A 24,729-nucleotide genomic window follows, 5' to 3' on the forward strand; every position below is an offset into this window, starting at 1 on the left:
CTGAAATACTCTAGAAAAGTTAACAGACAAGAAGAAAAGTGTGCTTGGGTCTCAGAGGAGAAGGAAATGCTGGTTTAGATTCAATATTTCTTTATATTGCTTAGAAACTGTGCAGAAAATAGATTTACCTTTAAATGTGAGCTGTAAAAAAGCTGTGATGATGACTTTGAAGTCCTATATATGTTGGAATTTATTCCTGATTTACTAAATATGTTCCTATAAATAAGTCCATTCCTAAACATAGTTGTGGACACTTGAGTTTGTTGAATAGAAAATGGCATTAATGACAGACTAAACCTGTTGGATCATTGTAGCTCCTGATCCCTTCCTAACTAACATTTTTTTTTTTCAAAACAACTGTGTTCTAGTCATGCTTAATTTTCTTAGAGGATGAATTTTCTGTGATTGTGAGAGCAATTTTCATAGACTGCAGCTGATACGACATTAACAGCTATGTAGCTGAAGATTCCATTTACTCTTCAGTCTTATTAAAGAATTGTTATTTCTGAGGCATATATGTACCCTGATTAAATATGAATCTGTGATTTTATCTTTAAAATTTCTCCAAAGCAATAGGATCTGTATATACATTTATACATCTATGCACACATCTAAATCATCTATATTTATGCATCTAAACACACAGGTCAGATATTTAATATTATAGGTAAGTTATGAAGGACATATAGGTCCAAAATTTGGTGGAAATTGATAACAACTTAGTTTACTCTCTGCCTGAGAGAAAATAACATACGCTATGGAATTACTTCAAATGCTTCTCAATAAATTGAGAGAAAATGCAAAAGAAAAATTTTAAAGAAATAAATTATTCAATTTAGCCTATCCTTATATGAGAAAGCTTTTTTCATTTCTATTTAAAAATAAAACTATTTAGCTGCTAGAAAACCCAGCAATGAATATATTTATTTTATTTGGGACAAATATCACATTTGCTTTTGTCATTAAAAAAATGGTGTTTCTGGTCTAACTCCTTGCACTCCACCTTTTCTTCTTTTCTCCTCCAGCCTAACTATACTGCTGTATTGATAAGCAGGTGCAACCATGTGAATGTATGCCAGAAATTTTTAGAAAGTAGCTTGATTTCTTGCTGTTCCTCACAAGAAGTGATATTTATATTCCAATGCAGAATATAGGTGAGGAAAAAAAGACAAAAATAATGATTACCTTAAAAAATGATGTTACTGTGGATATTTTTTTTAAAGGACAGTCATTAGAGAAGGTGTCATGGGATTACTGTCAATCTTCTATCTACGATAAGAACAGCTTCCCATCAAAGAAGAAACCAAGCTCTGTAGTTTGATTCCACTGTGTTTTTGCACTGGGATTTCTGCCACAAGTCTTGCACTGGGACAAGCTCATTAAAGACTCAAGAATAAAAACATTATCACAGCCTTCTTATACTTCTTGGTCGCTTTGCTTGTTAACAATTAATTTCTTTATCACCAGTGGGTCTACTGGTGATAAAGTGACTGTGTTTTCTTATTCCTATGGGAAACTTCCATAAAATACTTTGAAGGAGAGGAGGAGAAACAATTTGCTGTACTCCACTGACATATTAGAAAATAAGCACAATATATGTCGCATTTTAAGCAATATAAATGTAGTGCTGAAAAAGCATATACGATTTATTTTTATTTTAATTGAAATTTTGAATGCAACTAGAACAGCTGCTGAGAAAATATTTTCCCTTTTTAATGGTAAATTTAATAGGTGCCATTTGCTCCTGTAAATTTTTAGGACTGTTTATTAGTATAACTGGTATGTTAAAAGATTTTTAAAGAATTTATGTTTTGTAATTATGAGACAATTTATACAAGAAGAATACAAACATAATCTATTTTATTTTTCCTTGAGGTACTTCGGTTACACAGGTAACAGCTACAGATGCTGATGATCCTTCTTATGGGAATAGTGCTCGTCTGCTTTACAGTCTTGTTGAGGGACAGCCTTATTTCTCTGTGGAGCCAAAGACAGGTACTACAAGTGAATTTGTATATTCATAAACTCATAAAATGGATGTAAGCAAAATTGTCTTTACCGATTGCAACACAAACATCAACTGGTACCACTCTACACTCTTACATCTCTGCATAGTTCCTAGATCTAAAAAAAAAAATTCAACCTTTCTTTCCCATAAGAAGATGAAATTCTTTCTCTCTAACAAATCTAAACCTTATTAGAAAATTATCTTGTTAAAGAGTTAGACTCTGGATATCACACTTTATAAATTAATCTAGGAACACTTCTCAATCAACACCTCTATGGCACATCATGTGATATTTCTATCTGCATGTCGAGAAATGACAGATAAGTGACATCCCTCCAAAAACCTAATTTCTGAGTAAGAGAGATGGTTCCATATGGTAGAGGAAATATATGGAGTATTCTGCTCCCCAAAACTCTAAATATATGGGTTTGACATACAGCGTAGTACCATGAGCACTAATACCCACTATAAGAATTTGTGCTATGCAAGGTTTAGAATGAAAATTCATAACTGGGTGCAGAGATATATGTTATATGCATATTATACTATATACTCATGTCAGATTTTGAGAAAAAAATGAGACTTATATGCCATTGTATTATACTTCTTATTTTTAGGGGTCATTAGAATGGCTTCCCAAATGGATAGAGAAACAAAAGATCAGTATTTGGTCATCATTCAAGCCAAAGATATGGTTGGGCAACCAGGAGCATTTTCTGCGACAGCTACTGTTACCATCAATCTCTCTGACATCAATGACAATCCACCTGAATTTCAACAGCGTGAGTAGAGGCTAATTACAGTAATGGAACTATTGAGGAAATTTAGATCCACTGTAGCTCTGTTAGGTTTGCAGGTAGTTCTTTTAAAACAGGGCTGTGCTTTGACTATAGCATACAGCTGTAAAAAAGTAAAATAGTGAAAAAAAAAGAAGTCCTCGCAAAAGCTCAAAAACCAAGAGGAAAAGAAAATCTATCATTGCAAAAATCTCAAGTCTGCTGGTTTTACTTACTAATAGACTTTAGAGACAAATCATTAAACTGCTTTCCCTATAATTTGCACTACCTCAGCCTAAAATCTGGATAACGGGATATATAGCATCATTTTCACTCTTCTTCTTTCTTCTCTTACTCTCTTCATTTTTTCCTGACACATGCTAGAGTGTTTTTTGGCAAATAATATGAACCTCTCTGCCCAGGTAGTTTCTAGCAGATGTGGGAGCTGCTCATTGCCTACCAGGAAAAACCTGTGCTGTTAGGAAGTCCTGCCCTCCACTGTTTTTTTCACTGTTCAGTCACAGAACCATAGAATAGTTTGTGTTGGAATGGACTTTAAATGTCATCTAGTCCAACCCTCCTTGGGCAGGGATGCTCAAAGTTGCCTTCAAACTGACCTAGAATTTTTTCAGAGATGGAACATTCACCTTGTCTCTAGGCAACCTGTGTCAGTGTTTCATCACCCTCAGAGTAAAAAACATTTTTCTTATATCTAATCTAAGCCTTCCCTCCTTCAGTTTAAAACCATTAGTCTATACAATGGCAGATCATGTCAATTGCTCCGGTAGAGGGTGGGGGTTTTCCCAGCTCTCTGAGAACCTCAAGCTACAGCACTTATGAACCATGGCAGATCACTAAACTTTGCCAGCATTTGTTTCTTTAGGACTCTACTATATGAGTGTCTCTGAAGAGGCTCCTGTGGGCACCACCATAGGCAAAGTCTTCGCAGAAGACAGAGACATTGGGGACAACGCAGCCATGGACTATTTCATTGAAGCAGATGGCTCAGATGTTTTTAACATCATTACTAACGATGAGACTCAAGAAGGAATTATCTTACTGAAAAAGGTGAGATCTCAGAAACCTTAAAAAAATCTCTAAATATTTGAAAGAAAATCCTCAAGCAAGCTGGATGTGTAAAAAAGGTCTACTGCTTTGGATTGTCTAATTTTTTTTTCTTTAGGTTTTGTGATTTGACTGGAATATTACGAGGGATAAAAAAGAAAAATGCTTTTCTTTCTGTTGACATTTTTGACTCATTCCTATAACTGCTGAGTATAATTGTGACAGTCAGAGTATCTTAATGTTATCCCTAACTGTGCCATAAGTGTATCCCATTGTGAGAATATATTCTATCTCTCCAGTGCATTGCCTGTAAAATATTTATCAACAAATTGCAAGAAATCTCACCTTACCTCCAAAACCTCCTGTTAACTGAAACAAGAATTTATTAATATATTAGATAGTGGAGTTTTGGTTGGGACATAGCTTTAAAAAGATACTAAGTACAATCAAAAAAGACCAGTTTATGAATTAAGAAAATTAATATTCTTTTATACTGTGTAATTTATTTTGGAATCACTCAGAAAGATTTCTCAGTCATCTCAGGGATCATCTGAAATGAAGATAGAGTTCAATAGCCTAGTGAAATGTAGGACCCTGAAGAACTGAATGCTTTAAGTGCAAGAGGTTTTTTGTTTTGTTTAGATTTTATCTTTGTTTTGTGGTTTTTTTTTAGTTTGAGAAGATATGTATTTAGTAGGTTTTTTGTTTATTTATTTATTTATTTATTTAATTCAGAAGATAAAGACTATCTAAAATTTTAATGAAACCATGTGTTATTAGGGGTGACATTCTATGAGAATTCTTTTTTAGTGTTGCTTGACTGCAGCATTACAGCCAGCATGAAATGTGAAAGCAAACAAGCAAACATTTGAATTTGAAAGTGTTTTTAACATAAAAAGGAAACCTTAGAATTAACTTTTAGTAGTAGCCATTTTTTTAAACATTCTTAAAAGAAGCATAGCACTACTTTGTCTTTAATCTCACACCATTTATTGAACTATATTTAATTTAAATATAAAGAAAAAAATATTCCAAATCTCACTCTCTTTCTTAACAGAGAGTGGATTATGAGAGCAAAAGGAGATACAGTATTCAAGTAAAAGCTGTAAACAGATACATTGATGAGCGTTTTTTGAAAGAAGAGCCATTTGAAGACACAACCATTGTCAAAATCAATGTGGAAGATGCTGATGAACCTCCAGTTTTCACCTTGGAGAACTATGTGATGGAGATTGTTGAAGGAGCTATGAGTGGTGCACTGGTGGGGGTCGTAACTGCCAGAGATCCAGATGATGAGGAGAGTCCAGTCAGGTACCTGTCTTAAAATGTGAAAAGGCCTCAAATGCAAATGTAGTTGGTATTTCCAAAGGATATTTCTGTTCCTCACCATAGCTCATAATTGCAGTTAATCGTGCTTTTACTCTGATAGCCAAGGTTATTGCAGATGTCATGGTTTAAGCCGCATTGGCAGGTAAGGACCATACAGGCACTTGCTCACTCCCACAGCCACTGGGATGCAAAAGAGAATTGAAAGTGTAAAGTGGTGAGAACTCATGGGTTCAAATAAAGACAGTTGTTTATTATTTTTATTGAGATATAATGGTAATAATAATAATAATAATAATAATAATAATAATAATAATAATATCAAAGAAAAGAGATGAGAAAAACCCAAATCAACAACAAATCCCCAAGGAAAAAAAGTGGTGCCAAAAGACCCAAAACAATTTGCTCACCACAAGCCAGCTGACACCTAGCCACTCAACCCAGCAACAGCAGATTCTGCTTTTTATAATATCAATGATAAATAATTTTGCTGTCTTTAAATGAGAAAGCAGGTAATTAATCTTTAATATGGGATTTATAATTAAAATTGCTTCTTGAATTGCCTGACATCACTGTGTACTATGCAATTTAGACAAAGCAGGATACAGTAACAAATGGTTGAGACACAAAATAATTTATAATGTGTAGATTTCTAAAAGGAGAAATGCATATATATTATGCTATGGCTTCAGAGCTGTAGGTGGTGATTTGTTATGATTTTCCATTAATTACTGTTATTTATTAGACTAGTAATAGGTTAAATTAAATAAGAAAAAAAAATACATGGATCTTTTTTGTTTCCCCCTCTAAAAGGGCTCATTTGGTGGTTTGATTAGATGACTTCAACATCTCCTGTGGAACAATTAAGCACTAATACATATCTATAACTTCTTAGTCAGAAATGTTTTGGAGGAACTGGCTTCAAATTGAATATGTCCACATAGCCCCAAAACAGTGATACAGGTATTGCGTCAACGAGTTATTTTAGAATAGAGTATATCACTTCTAATATAAAGATATGGTTTTTTTGGACTAAGTGCGGTGAGAATTAATCTAATTTTGAAACCATTCCTATCATAAATGACAGCAGTTACTTATAATATAGACAACAACTTGTGTTGCTTTGTGGACTCCAGGTTTCAAACAAACAAAAAAGGTGTGCAACAAAACCTCACTATGTTAGTAATAAAAAATAAAAAACCTGAAATACCTAATATATTATTTCTGAAAAATGTTTATCAAGAATCAGATTATCAAAAAATGCCCAAACAAAATGACTATGTCAGAAAAATTATAAATACCTTAAATAGAAGTTTATAAGTATCCAAACTTTGTTTCAGATTATAAGAGCTTTCATGTATGGTATTGTTCTGGTTCTTCGATTTACCTTCTTACTGATTTTTAAAAGAGACAAAATGTAGCTATAAATAACAAATTAGAGAGTCATTTAACTACTGACACAATGTCAGCCCTAAGTGTCAACAGGAAACAGAAAGGCTTTGTCAAGCAGAATTAAAGGTACAATAAAAAGGAATAGTTGCATGTGGGCATTCCAAATTGGAGTGGAAAGAATCTTTCTACTATTCAAACAGGTTTTATTTCCATGAAATAGACCTTATTAGCAACCACATCATATAGTCTTTTGCTTTGTAGGCCATTAAAAACATCAGTAAATATATTTTACATTTGAACCAGTATCTCTGGTTTCTATTTCAGTTCATCTTTGTCCTGCAACAAGTGGTTAGACTTTAACAGCTTGAGTGGCATGTGTATATGTATGTGCACATGTACACATCCACAGCATCTGGAGCCTTTTCAGCAAAGACTTGAGAGCACTGAGTCTTCCCTGCAATCATCTCCTGCATTAGGATTTTGTACTCTGCCTTAGTGTCACCTCATTACAGATAGTTGTCTGTCTTTATAATGCCCATTCCCTTGGCATCAGAGCATGTCAGCAATGATAAAATAGATTTGCCATGATACCTCCACTTAGATGTTGGTGTTATTCATTTCACAAGCGGCAATTTTGCTGTTTCTTTTCAATGAAGTCATTCACCTGCTGTGAGACAGACTTAGAAGTAAGAATGAATAATGCATTTTGGATTCAGTTCATATTAATGTAGATCTGAGACGTATTTAGTTTTATAAAAATAAGAGCTTTGATCTTGGCGGCAGTGAATTTTAAATGTTTATACATGTACATTTTTCATTATTTACAAGTTGTTACAGCACACATTTATATGCATATATGCACAGCTCTGTTTTCTCAGCTGACAATAGCTTTCTATGTCCTTGTCTCTGATGGAACTTTTCAGTACTACAGAATCTCTTTCCTTTTTTTGGTGCAGGTACTCTATTGTCCACAGCACTCATTTAAAGAGACTGTTCAGCATCAATGAGCACAATGGAGCAATCATTACCACTGAACCTCTGGACCGAGAGATAGCTTCTTGGCACAACATAACTGTTACAGCCACAGAAACAAGTGAGTAAGAAATGTAAGGAACACTGGGGTTTTTACACTGGGAACTGTAATTATCCTCTGTATATGCCTTCTTTTAAGTGGAGAATACATTCTTCTTTCTGATTATATTACTGTTGCTTGCTACACTAAGGAGCATTATTAAAATGGTTAGTTAAATAGAAGTGGAATGTATTTGAGCTCCAAGGTTCTGTGCTTTTTCATAAAAGATGACCTTATGAAAAAAGAAATCGTAATAGGATCAAGAGTGTAGCACTTTCAAGTTACACTGAAGCATAAAAATTGCTCCTGCAGTGCAAGATCTTATGTTAAATTAAACCCTGGTTAATTTCACACCAGATTTTTGACTACTGTGAAATTATCCAGGGTCTAATTTAACACCAGTCAGAAACCTGTGGCTCAAATTAATTGTGAATGTTAAGGCCTAAATCATCTAGACGTCTATTCAGGGACAATTAGAGCCTTGAAGCACCCTTTATATAGATTTTACGTGTCAATTTTGTTTGAAAGTCAAATGCAAATTACCTCTGTTGGTGTTTTTGATGATCTGGTTGCCCTAAATCTGGGACAACACTAGAAATTTAGCAGTTCCTTATTTGTAAGGCAGTTTAACTGCCTTAAGTTTAAGGCAGTTTAAGATTATTGGGATATTATTTAAAAACTAATCCCATTCATCCTCAGGAAGGAGGAAAACCATATGAAACTAGAGTAAAATCAATAAATCAGACTGATTTTGCCAAATACTCTTAGCACCTGTTCTTTACACCTGAATCGCAGTTAAATGTCATTTATTGCTATGACCACTTTAAACACATATTATTAAACTGAATTGTTGTCAAAAGGGAGAGTTCCGTGTAGAACATTACTGCTGGAAGTCTACTATAGGATGGTCAATATCCATTTTCATTGAAGTCTTTAACTTGTATTTAGGAATTGATAGTACTATCTTCCTTTTCATCTTCTCTGTGAGATTTTAAGCACGAATTTCATTCTCATGTTGTTGGGCAGACAACAGGTGTTAGCAAATTTGATCTCTGGCATATCTTGAACAGCTCTATGGAAACACAGCAGGATAATTTTGGCCTAGACTTTTTTATTTAGTTAAACAATAAAACAGGAGGGAACCAAAAGTTATAAATTAATAACTGTCTCCTGCAGCAAAAGGAAGTAAGACTTTCACAGTAATTAAAATTATTATAGAGAAATGGAGACCTCATTATGTTCAAATACTTATTCTTTATTTCTTTAATGATTATAAGGTCACTGTCTATAATGATATGTTCAAAAGATCTGAAGTTAGGTCACCTTGGCCTGGGCACACCTGAAAGTATTTGTATCAAGGACTAGCAGTATATTATTCCTTGAAATATAGTCATAAGGTGTACTGTGTGCATGAGACATTTGGTGGATGACATTGTGGCTCCACTGAAATGCAATCAAAATGCCATTAGAGTTCATCCAAATAAGATGTTCATTGTACCTTAGTCAAGTATTGAAACTGTGTTACAACAGTAACATCCCTAGGAGCCTGTTGATACGCCTTGACATTCATACACTACACAAGACTTTTGAGTCCATTGCAATAATTGCAGGGATCAGAGATCCCACTAATGTGAGAGAGGCTTGACTCTGTTATTTTGGACCCGTGATGTGGATCATCCTATCCTCATGCCATTGAGGGAGTATGTTTTAAAAGTATTCAGAAGTAGGCCTATTTTGTTGGAACTTAAATGTGATCAGGGAGAGCTTGCAAACTGTTGACTCTCCACTTTATGCCTAAAGCTCAAGAAAAATCAAGTTTCCTTTCATAGTTTTTACTTGGTTGTAAGAAACTTTCACCAAGTACAAGGCTGAAGCACAAACAATGGCATTCTAATCCTACCTGAGAGCAAGAAATCCTTAAATCATTACTATCCAATTGAGGGACAGTCAGTACTGGCTTTCCCCTAAGCTCTGTACTGGGGTAGCTCAGTTCTGTTCAATATGTTTTATCAATGATCTGGATGATTTGATCAAGTGCACTCTCAGTCAGCTTACCTATGGCACCAAGCTGGGCTGTGGGAGGTTATTCTGTTGAAGGGTATAAAAACTCTGCAGAGAGATGTGGGCAGGCTGGATTGATGGGCCAAGGCAAGTTGTATGAGATTCAACAAGGCCAAGTTCTAGGTCCTGCATTTGGTCACAACAACCCTGCACAGCACTACAGGCAGGGGGCAGAGTGGCTGGAAATCTGCCTGCTAGAAAAGGACCTAGGGGTGCTGGTCAACAGAAGCTGAACATGAGCCAGCATGTGCCTCAGTGGCCAAGAAGGCCGATGGTATTCTGGCTTGGATCAGAAATAGTGTAGCCAGCAGGACCAGGATGGTGATTTTCCCCCTGTGTTCAGCAGTGGTGAGACCTCTCCTTGAGTCCTGTGTTCAGTTTTGTGCCACTCGCTTCCAGAAGGTGCTGGAGCATATCTGGGGAAAGACAATAGAGAGGGTGAAGGCTTTGGAACACAAGTCCTGTGAGGAGCAGCTCAGGGAGTTGGGGTTGTTTGGACTGGAGAAAAGGAGGCTGGGAAGGAACTTTCTCTACAACTTCCTGAAAGAAAGTTACAGGGAAGTAGGGGTCAGTCTTCTCTGTCATGGAACAAGAAGATGAGAGGAAAGGGCCTCAAGCTGCACCAGGGGAAGTTTAATTAGATACTAAAGACATTTTTTTTTTCCTGTAAAAGGGTTGTCTAGCATTGGAATAAGTTTCCCAGGGAAGTAAATGAGTTACCTTCCCTGGAAGTGTTCAAAAAACCTGTGGATGCAATACCTGGGGTCATGGTTTAGTGGTGAACATGGCAGAGTTAGGTTGACATTTTGACTTGATTAACTTAGAAGTCTTTTCCAACCTCAATTATCTATTATTATGTGATCAGTCTTATTTAATACTGTCAGTCCGCAAAAAAATAACTCACAACACACAAGAGTCATTTTACCACTGAGTCTTGCAGGTGTCCTTTCATGAGGGTCTCCAGATCTGGATACAGGACTGAAGTTCTGTGATAATTTCAGTATGGATACTATAAATTTAATATTAAATGTCACCTTGCCTTGGTCACATAAATATTTTTTTTATAAACTTTAAACTTTTTGGATTAGTCCTTTCTTAAAAAAACTATTTATGTTCATTTCTTTTAGGAAGCAAAGAAATTTGCCTTAGCATAAATGATAGTCATACGATAAAAATATAAATTATGAAGATAACATTTATTGTTAGTAGTAATGCTAGTATTATTGTTATCATTACAAGTTTATGTTTGCTGGCTGATGTCAATGTAAGCTTTCTTTAATCCTCGGCAAATACTGAGTTCTGTTTTGTGTCTAGAGATGGTCATTGCTTTTCTTTTCAAGTTACTAATATGGGTCCCTAACAATTTAAGTGTCATCTTAATTTTCACACTGATCCAGCCTGTTGCACTTGACATCCTCTTCTCTTAGTCCTTGTTTTTCAAGTCCTGATCTCTCTCATAGAGACTGTGACAAAAAAAAATTCTGCTAATTGGGTGATATTTAGGTAATGTAGGATATTGGTACATTAGCTGAATGCATGTTGCCTACCTTCTCTTCAAAATGCAACCAATGCAGTAACTCTGCTTCATCAAAACTGTCATTAAATATTCACCAGGCACTGATTTCAAGAGTGGCTTTGTTATATGTTGTTCCCTCCCAAAACAAAAAGGGTGTGATTTCAGAAAAATTAAAAATTTTCATATTGTTAAAAACTTCTATACATACAGAAATAAGATAAATGCTCTTCCCTGTCATTTAACCCTATACTAAGGGAAAAAAAAATCCCATCAAGGCAGCTATGACACTACAACCCAAATATATTAAAGAATTAGAAACAAGGCTATTACAAAACCCCCCTGGCCCCCCAAAGAAAACCCCGAAAAACCCAAAAAAGCCCCCAACCTTTTATTGAAAGAATACAGATGTGATTCCAACAATGTGCTATGTAAATGTTTTGTGCAAGTAAAGGGTAGGCTTTATGGCCAATATAGTACCCATGAATCTTACTAACAAGCAAGGTAAGAATAGGCAAAACTAGCTGAGTGCTTCCTGTGCCACTTTTTTTACAACTGAAGACACCAAAGTTATTCCCTGCTTTCTATTAAAGATTACAAAGCTCTCCTTTGAAAGACAATGTAGTCAAATCTCTGCCCTAAACATCCAATTCTGACTTCAGTAAAAGAATTAAAGTAACTACTACACTCTTGATATTATTTCTAAAAGGAATGTATGCTACTTTTTATATTTATTTAAAAGAAGCTGAGCACTATTTAATTGCCTATTGTATGGATGTTTGAGAGAAACAACAAGAGAAATATCATCCCACAAAGTATTTTTGAAATGAGTCTGACAGATCACAAGGTTTGGTAAATTAGCACAGCTGTAATGACTTCACAGGAGGAACAGAAATGTGAAACTGCTGAGTGTCTATGCATTTATTGCTGTGGTACTTGCTTTTGCTGCCATTTTCTTCAGCAAAAGACTCAAAGCTATCAGCATAGATTCCATAAGATCCAAGAAAACAAATGTTTGCTCCAAGCACCTAGTGTATTATACATTAAAAAAAGTAATGTAAGAACCAACCAAACTGATGTAGTTTGAAAAGCAGCAGAGGAGTACATTTTGCTTTTTTTCTTAAAGGTCCATTTGACTAATTTAAATCAGTGCCTTAAGAACTTCTGAACAGGTCAGATGCAGTGACATCAGCACTGAACATGAGATATATTTTAACTGTAATTATTGACATACTCCTGGTTTAGAATACAGGTGAGTGATATATTGACAGACATTAATGTTGACAAATGTTCTGTATTCCTGGAATATTTTAAGATTACTTTAATCACTGGAAAAACATCTTCATTACCCAACAACACATCCAAGTTAATGTGAGCATTGCTATTGCAGAGGAACTTTTTGCCTACAAGAATAATAAATTACATTGTGAAGAAGCAGATATTTCTTAAAGCTGTGCTGCGTAAGTAAGGATTCAATGTGCAGATAGGTAAAGGACTTCCAAGAGGTATCCAATACAGAATCAAAGAATTAAGGAGTAGTTTAATTTGGAAGGAACTGATAAGGTCATTGAATCGAACCATGAATCTAGTACTGCTAAGTCCACCCCTAAACCATGTGCCTGCTGCCCGATCTGTATCTGGCACTACAGATACCCTCAAGGATGGTGAATCAACCACTTCCCAGGGCATCCTATTCCAATGCTAGACAACCTTTTCCAAGAAGAACATTTTCCTAATATCCAATCTAAACTTCCACTGGTGCATCTTGAGGCTACTCATCACTTCTTACTTGGGAAAACAGACCAACTCCCATCTCCCTGCAACCTCCTTTCAGATAGTTGCAGAGAGTGATAAGGTCTCCTCCAAGCCTCCTCTTCTCCAGGCTAAACAACCTCAGCTTCCTCAGCTAACCCTTGTCCGCCTGGGCACAAGTTGGCTCATGTTCAGCTGCTGTCGACCAGCAGACCCAGTTCAGGAATGCTGCTGACCTGTTTGCAGGCTCTGCCAGTAGCAGTCAGTCACTTGGATTGACAGAGACAATGCTTTGCCTTCAGCAGCACCTACATATAGGACTCCCACTGACTGCAAGCACAGGCAACCCACTCCCCTCTTCTTCTGGGAAGGCAGAAGACCACTAATACAGACATATACACACATGCACAACACTCTCCAGGTTCACAAGCACACACACACTCGTGGATCCCTTCAGTATCTAATTCTGTTTGTCCAATACACCCTCCTATATCCCAAGTCCTCTTATCTAATTCATGGGCCCCCAACTCACCACTCAGTGCACACTTGATACTTGCTTGAAACCCACAGAACTCACATACTAATCCCTCATGCACCCCACATTTGCAAGTCCTCCCTCAGTGTGGACCTGCCAAGCACTTCTCCTTAGGACCCAAGGATCCTAACCATTGTTGAGTCCAGTTTCAATTTTGTCAGTAAAAACATACACAAATCCCGTGCATGCCAAATCTGAGGAGGACACAGACAATTGTCCCCTGTGTTCCTGAGTCAGTAGCTGACATCACAGACCCCCATCCCACTCCAGTATATGGAACCAATTTTCATTCACACATGTGCAGGTCACACCAGCAGCTGCCACTTAGTCCTTGCAGCACACATACATATGCAGTGAGAAAGAGTGAGATGGTGCAGAAACATGGCTAAGAAAACATTTATTAAGAAGATGTAAGTTGATAGAACAGACTGGTGATCAGGTGCAAGGCTCAGTCAGACAAATGCACTGGCTGGACCTGTTTTGCACACAACCATCCCCTTCTATACCCTTTTCTAGCTGAACTCTTTGTTCCTCTCTGCGTGTTTCCCATGGGTCCATCCATCTCCACTGGGTCCCCATTTCCCCAGATCTGGGGTCCCTCTCATTTAAAGTCTTGCGAGTTACAAAGTCCAAGTTGATCTAGCTGGAATTGCTGTCCTGTGTTTTCTGGATAACCCCTCAATTATGATTAAGTTTGTTCATTGTCATAGTCTCTGTGTTTATTTTGTCAGGTCTGTCTCTTGGTTTTGTGTCTGTTTCCCCCTTTTCCTCCATTGGTCTATCAATTGTCAAGGCTACTGATCTGATAGAAAAAACATTCTCACACTTCAGGTGTCCACATCAATTAGTATATCTGACCAGGTTAGGTCCTCATCATCCCCCCTCTTTATCACTTGTCCCTCAGATTTTTGATCCAGTATGTTCTTGTTTATGGCTTCCTCTTTGTCTTATTAATTCCTGTTTCACTGGAAAAGGTCCTTGACCAGATACCCTTAGAAGACTCAGCACTTTCCTACCACATAACCTTAGATATAGCTAGTACAGTAAATTTTTCTTCATCAACAAAACATTATTTAATTTTTCCTGATCAGGTTTTATTTTTTACATTTAAATCAGTTTCTGACTGGGTAAAGAAAAGCATGAACAAATCCAAAATTTTACATGAAATATCTTATTTCAAGACATACTATTATAATGGTACTGTATTATTTATAATAGTATAAAAATATGTCTATAGGTACTTGTGATTATTTTCTTCCCTGAAGAATATAGGTAAAATTTTCTAATCTTTATATTACTTTAAAATACGTAGTAGATTATTTATAACTTTTTTATTTCTGTCTTTTTTCAACCATTAGGAAATCCGGAAAAAATTTCAGAAGCAAATGTGTATGTCCAAGTTCTTGATGTTAATGATAATGCACCAGAATTCCCTAAAAATTATGAAACATTTGTTTGTGAAAATACAGTTTCTGGACAGGTGAGCGTGAAGTAGTTAGTCATTATTTTTCTCACTACAATGAAGATTTGGTCTGAGATGTTTAGCATTGATTCTTTCAGTTCTGTGAGTACAGACTGCGTTTTTTCTATTTCCAAAATTAGTTCTGTTGATATATGTATAATATGAAATTTAAATTTCTGTACAGTGATGCGTATTTTTCCCCCTTTAAAACAAAACATGTATGTCTTGTTTCTATTTTAAAAAAAGTAATAAAGTACAGGCAGAAACTTCTGAAAAAATATAGGGCACAAATTTATTTCATATTAAGGTCACAGATGAAATGGCCAGTAACTTCAGCAATAACATAAGAACTAGGTCTGGAATACACATCCATTGTGTCCTTTAGATCTTTTACTGTGAACTGAATTCAAATCCTGACTAGCTCAGTGCAAGTCTGAAAATGTTTAAGACATAGCCCTCAAAACACCTTTCCTAGCTGGCAGCTTAATCTATTGTTATATTTAACATCCTTCCCAGAAGATTATTTTCCATTTCCTACTTGATATCCACATGAATGGGGTATCATCAGTCAGCTGCCCCAATTCCTAGTTACACTGCTGTCTTTCCATTTTCCTCCTGTAAAAAAAAAAAAAAAAAAAGTATTTTGGGTTTGTTTTTTGGTTTTTTTTTGGTTTTTTTTTGTTTTGTTTTGGTTTGGTTTGGTTTGGTTTTTGTTTTTGTTTTTTTATTGGTTGGTTTGGGTCTTTTTAAAGAAAAAGATACAAAATAAACAACAACATCCAAAAATACTCAAACAAGCAAAAAAAAGCTATAAAGAGAAGAATCTAAATGCTTTTCCACCACTCTAAAGCATTAGTTGGACATAAAAAAAGACCTTTGGGATATCTGTGATGGTTCTGTTCAAACGTTTTGTTATGTTGATTTCTGAGTCCAAGAATCTCTCTTTTTATTCCATTTTGATTTATTTTAACCTCAATTAGTCTGTGGTTAAATAAAGCTTTTCCTGTTGTCCAAGTGATCTCTTTATGGCCTTTTGCATCCATTTATATGTTTCTCTATCAGCAACTACTTTGTTCTGCGTTTGGAAATCTCCCTGTCTGCAAAGGCTACCTCTGTTTAGGAGGTATATGGAGTAAGACCAATAGGTCTTTGGGTATCTATTGGTCTTTGACAGATAAAAGTGCAGGCATTAAATCAACTGCACTTTATGCTCCATGGCTTCAAGACATCATGAATTAAATATAGATGCTTATAACATGGATATTTGTTATCCATGTTTTGGACTTACCTACGAGATAAAAACACAGGTGATTTATTTCTCAAGGTTTTTAGTATTCCATAATTGCCTGCTGATAACCAATATCTGTATGCTATCCGATCAATAGTTACTTTTCAGTATCAATTATATATCTATATTAAGTATTTTGGGAATCACTGGATAAAAGTGTTCTGTAAAGAATAGCAGTGTTAACAATAACAATTAATTATTTTAGTATAGTACACTGAATAATTCTTCTTTGACATTGCAATATATGAAAGAGGGATGAATGTAATATTTTTCTCACATTACAGAAAAGCATAATGTTACTTTAGTTTTTTTTTCATTATTTTCATTGTTATAGGTTTTTGAGAATCACAGGCATCTTTAGTTTAGCCTGTTGAGATTTTGACAATAATGTTAAATAATTTTCTCATTAACAAATTATCTTAGGAAGAACAACAGGAAAATTCTACTGAAGTGCATGATTATCACAGTCAGTGTTTATCATATTTTATTCAGTGTTTAAGATTAAAACAGAATTGTTAGCTGATGTATTTTCTTTGGTGTTAACTTTTTTTTTTTATATTTACTCACAGAAAAAATATCCTTTTTTTTTCTCCTGTAAGAAACCAAAAGATTCAAATGTGATTTTAAAGGTGGCCTGGCTGTCCAATGAATAAGAAAATTTACATTTCAGAAGAATTAGTTTAAGCAATTGAAGGACTTATTCAGGATATTACATACCCTTTTATCTTAACCATATTTCTGCAATCAATTTCAAGCAGCTATGGAATCTGCTTACATGTTAAGTTGAGATTAAAGATCGTATAGCTACACTATCACACCTCTCTATCCTTTTACGTGGAATCTCTGTGCTGAGAGATGTTTTCAGAGATGTTCTGCACTTCTGCAATTCACTTCTTACCCTGATCTGACCTGAGTTGTGTCTCATTTCATGGGACATTCCAAAATATATTTGCATGAGTTAACAGTGTCTGGGGGAAAAGGAAGGAAAGTCATTGCAGAGGGAAAGATACCACTAAAAAATGAATTGTCTTACTCAATCTAGACTTTATCTTGGTGTCAACCTGGTTTACTCTAAAAGTAATTTAGACTGAGGTCACAATTAAGTTATTTTTACATAGACTAAGATTATGCTGATTTGTGATCTAGAATATAAAACACATAATGAATAAAACTAATTGTTGTCCTAATTATCCAGACTCAGATATAGTTAATAATAGCTTCATTCTAGATGAGAGGGCTTGCTTTGGAGTTTTGGATTTTCTGAAAGACTATGAAAATTCTTGGTCTGCTTTTATTATCTAAGTGCTGAGCTTCAAGTCCCTGTATGGTGTTTTTGTGTGAGTTACAGCTTTGTTTAGCTTAGCCTCCAAAAGACATTCAAACAAAGGGATTAGATTTCAGTCTGTGGGACTATAATACAAATTTGACAATAAAAATGGATGTAAAGAAGACAGATAGGAGTTTTTGGCATCATACTGAATGCATTCATCATGTCTATTAGACATTTTGAATGGAATTTTCACTATCCATTTAATGTTATAGTTTAGTACTGTCCTATAATACAGAAGTTGGCTGTATACTACACCACAACTGAAGCTTTCTTTAAAACATTGAAAAACATTTTCACTGCACCACCACCATTCTATAAATTGTTTTCCAAATGAATCGAACATGAAAGTTGCACTGTTAAATAGTCTTCTGTCCCACAACAGCTATAGTTATAGTCAGATAAAATAGAACAATATTAATAAGGCATTCAAACCTGTGATTTCCTTTTGATTAGACCTTTTGACTTTATAACTATGTGCAAACACAGTAAATGATGACCACAATGTTCTATTATTTTTTTATATTTACCATTTTTGGGTATGTACCATAAGTATAAACCTTTGAACTTCAAAGGAAATATTCTTTACAAATAGTCAAAACATCAGGATGACCAAATCCACCCTAACACTAGAGACATCTCATCAAAAATTGATTTCAAAAAAGCTTAATTCCCAAGATATTAATAAATTAACTCATCTGGAAGATGCAGCTTGAAAGTTTGATGTAGACCATATCAAAATCCTTACATTATATGTAAGCAAGCTGACCATACAGAATGTACCTATGCATGGTAACTTCAGCCCTTTTGTGAATATTGATCTTTCTTCCTATCAGAGAGGAAGCTGATTTCAGCTGAAGATAAACTATACTGAACATACCTATATTCTGAATTAATGCTGTCATCTCTAATGTATTTTTATTCTGGTAATTCTAAATTCATTTAAATTGGGCATCACATATGAAGTGATTTTGTTATTAAAGCTTGCATAGCAATTTTTCTTAGATTCAAAGAAGTGATTGAGTATGCAGGAACTTTGAGTCAGAGATAAGAAAAAAAAAACAAATTTATTTACTCAGTACTTGGCACATAATAAAATAATAATCAGTTACAGTGTAACTGAAAAGTACTCATTGTTATTATTTCTCTACATAATGAAATGTTGACAGAAGAAAAGAAAGGAAATCTTTAAACAAATTCTGTGAGCATATGATTAATGTTTAAAATAAGTGGTTTACTAAAACCGATCCTTTCTAGCAAATCATGGTGCAAAATTATTTTTCCTAGTAGAGAAATGAAAGTGAGAGGTAAGACAATGTTTATTATTTCATATTGCATGTTTTCTTCAACATTTGCAAAAAGCATCTGAGCAGTAATGATAAGAAAATAAAAAGTTAATAAAACCCTCAACAATTAATGCATCATTTAGAGTGTAAAAACATGATGAAGCTGTGAAAGCAATGTATAATATAAGAGACTCTTACACCAAGCTATACCTGCAGATGTGCTGAGTGTAACTTGTGATGTTTTGAAACAGTGGGCACAGTGACCCATGAAAAATTCCTTTTTCTTTTTTATGTGGACAATGATTCTACAACATTATCTCTTAGCAGAATGGCACAGGTGGGAGAAGTTTATTAGCACTGTGAGCAAACATAAAAAAGCACCTCAGTGTCATGGCATAATCTTTGTAATTGTTAATCCTTTGCAGATAAGTCCACAATTTTATTTATAGTTGAGCCGAAACATTTACAGTAGACCCAGATAAACCAGTTCAATACCATGCCAATTTGCTTTTCAAAACAGAAGCAGTCAACAGGAGAATCTGGGTCTTGAGGTAAAAGGTCTACCTGGAACATGCAGTGCTAACTATGGTAATCAACACTTTAATCTTTTACCTGCTCTAAACTCTGATGATCAGTAAATATTACGAGTGAGAAAAAATCTTACTGCTTATAAGATTTCTGCCAATTTGGACAAAACCAGTTCTGTACTCCCCAAAAAAAGAGGGTGATTAGGTCTCTTACATCCTATAATCCACAGCAGAGCTCCTATTGAAGGATGTTTCGTGGAAAACTAAACAAAGAAACTTAAGTGGAAAGAGAGAGGTGGCTAATGTTTCTACTTCCCTCCATTTCTCTAATGCTATTGGTAAGACTAACACACAAAGAACTCAAAGTTCTCTAGCATCAAAAGTAAGCGTAGTGTTGTTGTTCAGATGGACAATTTATACCTTTCAAGTTTAACTTGGTTGAAAGCCGCTAGAAGCAGAAAGGACTGCAACAAAAAGCTTTGACCTTTCCTTTTGGACCGCTCCATAGTTCCAATTCAGTAAAACCATTTGGAGTTGAGGAAATAAATTCCCAATTGAGTTCTATCAAGATTACCTGGCAGTCAACTATTCTATAATCCACAGTTTTTTATTTACATGATGAATAAATACAATCAAATATAATAATTTATTTAAAAGATGCCATTCCAACAACCTGGGGTGCCACATGTATAAGGAATTTCTTCCTTTTTCAGTTTGCCAGGGTGGGAATTTTTCTTCAGACAGATCACTCACAATTAACTTACCACACCTGGTATCCTCCTGTTGTTTCCATATACACTTACCACAAGTCCTCACAGGGGAACTTTGTCCAATGTTCAGATTCCAAACCTTCACCTCCATTTAGGCCTGAAATGAGCATCTTCCTGTTTTCCATCTTTGCTTGTGGTGGCTTATCTTATGAAAACTTTCTTCTTGACTAGCGCATTGAGATATTTCACTGCATTCTTTGAGTCCTCAAAAGCCATCATAAATTTAAATCAGTTTTTCAAAAATAATCAACTGAATTAACCTCTGTTTTAAATAAATACTCATTTTTAAATTAACTGCTGGATCTTTAAGCTTCTATATTAATGAGACTTGAAATAAGAATTTTTAAAGCAATTAAATTTCAGCCACATCAACACAACAACTGACATAACCATCTAAAAGCAACAAATCATCCACTACAATTTTTCTGTTTATACATTAAAATGTAGGAGGTCTGTAAGCCTCAAAAATAAGCAGTAATTGCAGTTTTTGAGAAAATGATGCCAGTTCCCCCAGTAAAAGGCTAAAATCTCCTAGGTTAGATGTACCAAAACCTAGGAAATTGGAAAAAAAAAGAAGGGATTTCCTTCACTCTGGGTGATTTTTTCTTGAGTCAGTAAAATCAGAGGTACTTTTTGCCCTCTGCATATTTTGTAGACTAATGTGGGCTTTGTTGAATCCTAGTAGAAGTGTTACAGCAAGAAGCAAACAATAAGAATTTGCCCTGTCCTTACATTCCAAATTTTCCCCTGCTGCTAAGGTGAATCCTCGAAGGCATATATATGTATATATATGTATATATATATATATGTATGTATGTATGTCTACATAGAACAACCATAAGAATCTTAGGTTTGTGCAGATTAAAGCAAGGGAAGGTGGTCTGGGTTTTTCTTCAGTTAGCCACATTCTCCTTAGAATTTTGTTGATTGACTCAGTATAGATAAAATGTACAGAGCCAAATACATGCTGTATGTAAAATACAGAAGTCAATAATGAAATAGCAAACCAGTATCTAATTCACAACTGCTGTAATTTTATGATTTTCACACATTATATACTCCTAAAAATATGTTTTCAAAAGACATTGGTAATACGTGGTTGAATGAAAATCACTTTTTTTTTACACAGCTAGGTAATTTTTCTCTACCAAGTAACTGAACTAAAAACAAAACAGAACAAAATAAAACAAACTGAATGTGGCTAAGATGTCTTTGTAGATAATTATATTATTCTGTATATCTAGTACATGTTAATAGACCTTGAATTTTAAAGACAGGCGTACATCCATACCAAGATTTATCCTCATCTGTGACATGTAACCAGCAAATTTTCAAAAAAAGCCAGTATGGTCTGCAAAATATTATAAAATGGCAAAATATTATAAAATGTGTCCTTTTTTTGGAATTTTGGCTGGATATATAACTTTGTACCCTATTTCTGTTCATATTGAGCATATTCTGGGAACTACATTTCCTTATAAAAATGAAGCCTGTGGTAGTCAAGGAAATGTTAGCTCTCAGTTTATCCTCACTGATTTCTTGACCTGCATTTTTATATCTGTATTTGCATCAACTCAGATATTTTGTTAGTTTGAGGAAAGAAAAAAAAACCCTCCAGAATCTCTCTGTTTTGTACACTGTGACATCACTGAAAAGTTATTCCTCTCATTAGTGGCAATAAAAAAAAAAATCAAAAAAATTCAAGGGTCCTCATGTTTCCATAGAGAGAAAATATAGATTTAAAATAAATTTCACATATGAAGCGGGAACAGTATTAAGAATACAAAGCTTTTGGTGTGTAAATCACATTTTGCACTCTGCTGTGATGATTTCATCAAACTTGGCTTGCTTGAAAAGAAAAAGAATCTGTGATGAAGTTCTAGATTTTTGAAAAAGGATTTAACCAGAAAAGAGTTTTCAACAGCACAGATGGAAAGCAGCAGTAGTCACTTCCACTGACTTTAAGAGCTGCTTGTATCATTCAGGTGATATGTGGTTTGAGAAAAGTTGAGGATTCAAGTTCTTGTGTACAAATATATCAAAGCATGAAATAACTGATAAAATATAGCCGAAGTTCAAATTTGACCCTCTCTTTTCTGAAAACTGGTGGACTCCAGAAGTTTACTTTCCTCCTGGTCAGCAAGGATGTTCACTAATGTATGCTGATAATTAAATATTTACTGATAAATATAAGAAATATAGACTTTTTAAAGCAGAAATACTGCTAATTATGTTAATTATGTGATTGTTTATTTACAGAGATGAAAAACATTATTTTGAATGCTGTTATTTTTTATTTTATCTTGCAATGACTGTCGGGTTTGACATATTTCTAAATGAAGGCTATTTTTTTTTCTTGAGAAAATGCAGCCAAAAATTTACATAATCAATCTGTTATAATATCCAGAATCAACAATTCAGCATGTGAACTTGGCAATGTATGTCACTTACTGGAGCAACAATATACCAGTTGAATGATGTCAATGTGTTTGTGGACTCAAAAGGAATGGGTTTAGCATAGAAAGATTTCTTCAAATGTAGAATGATGTACTGTTCACCTTGGATTTAAAAAAAAAAGAACAAAACCTTCTATATCTTTCTTTTAATATATGGAGACTTAATTTGTTCCTGGTCCTTTGATCTGGAAAACATTTTACATTTTCTTAAGATTTTAATGCCTGCCTGTCTCAAATGGATGAAAACTTAAAGCAGAGTACTTGCAGAATATAAGTCTCAATAAACCTATTTGGGTATTTGGTGAATATTTGCATATGATGTAGTCAGTACAGATTCACGGATCACATCTTCAACATCAATAGTTTAATTTTAACGTACCTGTTATATCCTTTTTATTGTTTTAAAGGACAAGGAAATTCTTTTACTCTTAAACCAATCTGTTATCTTATTTTTCCAGCTAATTCAAAGCATCAGTGCAGTGGATCGAGATGACTCAGCAGAAGGTCATCATTTTTTTTTCTCATTGGCTCAGGAGGACTCAAACAGCTCACATTTTACTGTGAAAGACAATCAAGGTACTGTCAGTCATGCAGCTTTTTAAGACCTGCCTGATGGAAGATGCATGCTTCCAACAGGTTCATAATTTCTTAAAATTTTCCATTTAAATAGAAATTTTTGTTATAAAAATTAGACATGTCCTGAGGTCAATTTCAAAACAATAATTCAATAGTATCAAAGAGTTTATTTTCCTTTTCAAGTCAATAATATAAATAGCAAAAGGCAGTTTTATTTCAGGGAAAGAAAAAACAGCTGATATGAAAAATACACTGGTATTTCTTAATAATTATTTTCTTAATGCTGAATATGGTGGTCAATTCCAACTTTCTGGTTAAAATTATTTACCTGAGAAATAAGTTCATTAGAAAGAGAAGATTGATATAAGTATAGGATTGTTATTTCATTAATTCAGCAAGATCAACATTATAAACCTAGATAAGTAGGAATGGAATCTTATAATATCAAGCAAAACCAGATTGAGATGAAAATATAAGTGTGATATCTGATGGAATTCCAAGGAGGTGACCATTTAGAGTCAGTCTGCTGAGACTACAAAGTAAAACTTCTCCAGACTAAGCTAAAGTACACATCATTCTTATTGATCATGCTAATTATTTGAATGTGCTGGCTAAGGGAACAAATCAATGGAAATAGGTTTTGGGAAGTACCAAATACACTAAATAGCAAACTACTTCTCAATTATCTTCAAAGTTAGTCAACGTATCAATAAGAATTTCAGTTCTTATCTTTATCTCTCCTTTCCAGGAAGAGATAAGTCATCATATTAAGGTCAAATTGTGCACAAGCCATGAGCCTTTCCCACCTTTCCTCTTTCTGCCCAAAACCCAAGCAGACCCTCACACAAATCAACCCATTCAGTTCCTTTTTGTGGCCACTAATGGGGAAAGCAAACTTTTTGGAATATGATGTAATCAGATTTCAACCTGCCTCTTTCTGCCACATTCAACAGAAATGGGTGGTTGAATTGTGATAGCCCTAAGGAAGAGAAAAAGGACTGTAGATCTCAAGTATTTTATCTCAGAGTTATTTTCTGAACAATGATAGAAACTTAGATCAATTTATATGTGAGGAAGTTAACTTCAGTAGACTGTATAGATGTATTCTGCAAATAATGGTAGAAACCCTTTTTTCCCCTACTTCTACATATACACACATGTAGTCTTTCGCTCTGCCATGAGAAAAAAATCTGACATGGAAATATTTCTAGATTCTTTTTTCTTATTTTCATTACACATGTGTGTAGACAGGACTATTTTGTTTTGCAGCAATCTAAGTTACGTACTCTAACTGATATGCAGCAGGACCTGAATTTAAGCTGTTTACAGTTTTTTTTACAGAACAGATTTCTAGACACTAATACTTAAATAAAAAGCAAAGTGCAATCATCTAAATATTTTTGCTATTTTACGTGGCAGAAGTCCAGCTAGCTCCAGTTTTTGTTCCAGGGAAAGAAATAAAAGACCATTTTAGTGGACTTTTTTCATGCTTTTTCTTCTTTCCCTTGCCACCTGTTTTCACTATGTGCTGATAGAA

At 34.7% G+C, this 24,729-nt stretch overlaps 1 protein-coding gene across 1 annotated transcript in view; it reads left to right on the forward strand.

The window, feature by feature from the left end:
• CDH19 (cadherin 19) overlaps positions 1-24,729 on the forward strand; it is a 65,140-nt gene that overhangs the window by 35,723 nt on the left and 4,688 nt on the right. The window contains exons 4-10 of the mRNA XM_053987792.1: positions 1,876-1,995; positions 2,626-2,790; positions 3,668-3,852; positions 4,907-5,160; positions 7,524-7,660; positions 14,859-14,980; positions 23,075-23,192. Coding sequence (XP_053843767.1) covers positions 1,876-1,995; positions 2,626-2,790; positions 3,668-3,852; positions 4,907-5,160; positions 7,524-7,660; positions 14,859-14,980; positions 23,075-23,192 — 1,101 coding nt within the window. The remainder of the gene's footprint in view (positions 1-1,875; positions 1,996-2,625; positions 2,791-3,667; positions 3,853-4,906; positions 5,161-7,523; positions 7,661-14,858; positions 14,981-23,074; positions 23,193-24,729) is intronic.

Source organism: Vidua macroura, chromosome 1, assembly GCF_024509145.1.
Source record: "Vidua macroura isolate BioBank_ID:100142 chromosome 1, ASM2450914v1, whole genome shotgun sequence".
NCBI lineage: Eukaryota > Metazoa > Chordata > Aves > Passeriformes > Viduidae > Vidua > Vidua macroura.